Below are 714 nucleotides of genomic sequence, written 5' to 3' on the forward strand. Positions count from 1 at the left end.
TTCGGAGCACGGGGTGGGTGGTCTCCAGCCGATCCCACAGCTCCTCATGAGTCTATGATTTTCACTGCTATTCTCGGAGGGGAAACACCTGATCTGCAATCACAACTCATAAAGTGGATTCACTTAAGAGTTAGTCTGAACTTAGGTCTTTTAAATGGCATGCGAAATGTCTTCCACCCGACAAAGAAACTTGTACTTCAGATATTATTAGAGAAAAAAAGATAAGTGAAAATTGCTTTTGGAATTTTATGTAAGAGTTGAGATTTTAAGAAGGTTTACATAATATACTACAGCAGGTAAAGAGCTCAAAACCTGTTATCTGTTCTTTAATGATATATCACTACCACTGGTTTCTTTTAAAGGAGACTATCTGGTGACAATTGAAGAAAAAAGCAAAGCAACTTTCCTAAGAGCATATATGAATTGGAGATGCATGTCTGCAGGGAGTTCTCGTGTTTGTGTTCGCATGGTTGGTCACAAGATGGAAGAGGAGCCATACAGTGAAACCTTAAAAGAACACATGTCAATTGTGGAAATGCCACTTTCAGATCCTCCACTGTGTGTTTCATGTTGTCCCGTAAAAGGAGATCTTCTTGTGGGCTGCAAAAATAAACTAGTCATGTTCTGTTTGAAATACTTGGTCATAAACCAGAATTTGACTGTCTTAGACTTTGAGCGCACCTTAATTTTACACATTGATAACCTCATTCCTGC

At 38.9% G+C, this 714-nt stretch overlaps 1 protein-coding gene across 1 annotated transcript in view; it reads left to right on the forward strand.

Annotated features, from left to right (window-relative positions):
• Window positions 1-362: 362 nt before the first annotated feature.
• Window positions 363-714, forward strand: part of LOC103769169 (Hermansky-Pudlak syndrome 3 protein-like) — a gene marked incomplete at both ends in the record, with an annotated part of 12,689 nt that continues 12,337 nt past the window's right edge. The window contains 1 exon segment of the mRNA XM_008936344.1: window positions 363-714. This exon segment is cut by the window's right edge and continues 1 nt beyond it. Coding sequence (XP_008934592.1) covers window positions 363-714 — 352 coding nt within the window.

This window comes from Merops nubicus, unplaced genomic scaffold (assembly GCF_000691845.1).
Source record: "Merops nubicus isolate BGI_N331 unplaced genomic scaffold, ASM69184v1 scaffold42932, whole genome shotgun sequence".
Taxonomy (NCBI): domain Eukaryota; kingdom Metazoa; phylum Chordata; class Aves; order Coraciiformes; family Meropidae; genus Merops; species Merops nubicus.